The sequence below is a fragment of the Lepidochelys kempii genome, chromosome 5 (assembly GCF_965140265.1).
Source record: "Lepidochelys kempii isolate rLepKem1 chromosome 5, rLepKem1.hap2, whole genome shotgun sequence".
Classification (NCBI taxonomy): Eukaryota; Metazoa; Chordata; order Testudines; family Cheloniidae; genus Lepidochelys; species Lepidochelys kempii.
Window position 1 is genome coordinate 124,620,896 of NC_133260.1, and position 732 is coordinate 124,621,627.

General features: G+C 50.8%; 1 protein-coding gene across 1 annotated transcript in view; it reads left to right on the forward strand.

The window, feature by feature from the left end:
* The first annotated feature begins 585 nt into the window (after positions 1-585).
* LOC140911974 (perilipin-3-like) overlaps positions 586-732 on the forward strand; it is a 3,197-nt gene continuing 3,050 nt past the window's right edge. Inside the window, exon 1 of the mRNA XM_073346132.1 lies at positions 586-639. Coding sequence (XP_073202233.1) covers positions 586-639 — 54 coding nt within the window. The remainder of the gene's footprint in view (positions 640-732) is intronic.

A 732-nucleotide genomic window follows, 5' to 3' on the forward strand; every position in this document is an offset into this window, starting at 1 on the left:
GATGAATGGAATTAGCCCCGGTACAATCTAGGAAAAGACTAAAGTAGGAGGGTGCCTCTGATGAGCTGTGCAGGTATCCTGGTGCTCCCCTTGGGAGGCATTGTTGGGTCTAGAAGTCTGAGGAGAAGCTTTGGGAGTGTGTAACGCCAAAAGACCCTGGGTAATGGGCAGGATCAAACCTGGGACCCTCTGGTCCTAAATGCATGAGCCTCTACTGCATGAGTTAAAAGCCATAAGGCTCTTAGCTAAGACGGTAAAGCCAATAAATTAATCTCTGCCTCTCTAACTGGTCCTGGTGCTACGAGATGGGACAGAAGAACACACCCACAAGATTGTGTGGATTACAAGTGCTCCCTGGGCTTGAAGAACTGGCTGTCTCTGAGCCTGCCTTAGATCAAAGGTTTAAGGGCCTGGCCTGCTCTCTGTAGAGAGAGACTTACTGCAGGGGGACAACCTGGTCTGGCTCTTAGAGAAAACGGACCGGAGCAGCTCTCCTGGTATTCCTACACAAGATTGATTTCACTGTTTCCTGCTGTAGCCACTCAATATTCCTTTTTGGGTCTTGCAGGGACATCTCACTCCACCATGTCTGCTAAGGAAAATGAACCACAGGTGGAGATCCAGGCAAAGGAGCAACAGGTGGGTCCCTCCTGGGGAGGCAGGTGTGCTTGGCGGCTGGAAAGGCTGTTCTAGCTTGAATGTCTCCACTGCTGGAACTCTGAGATAGCGCGT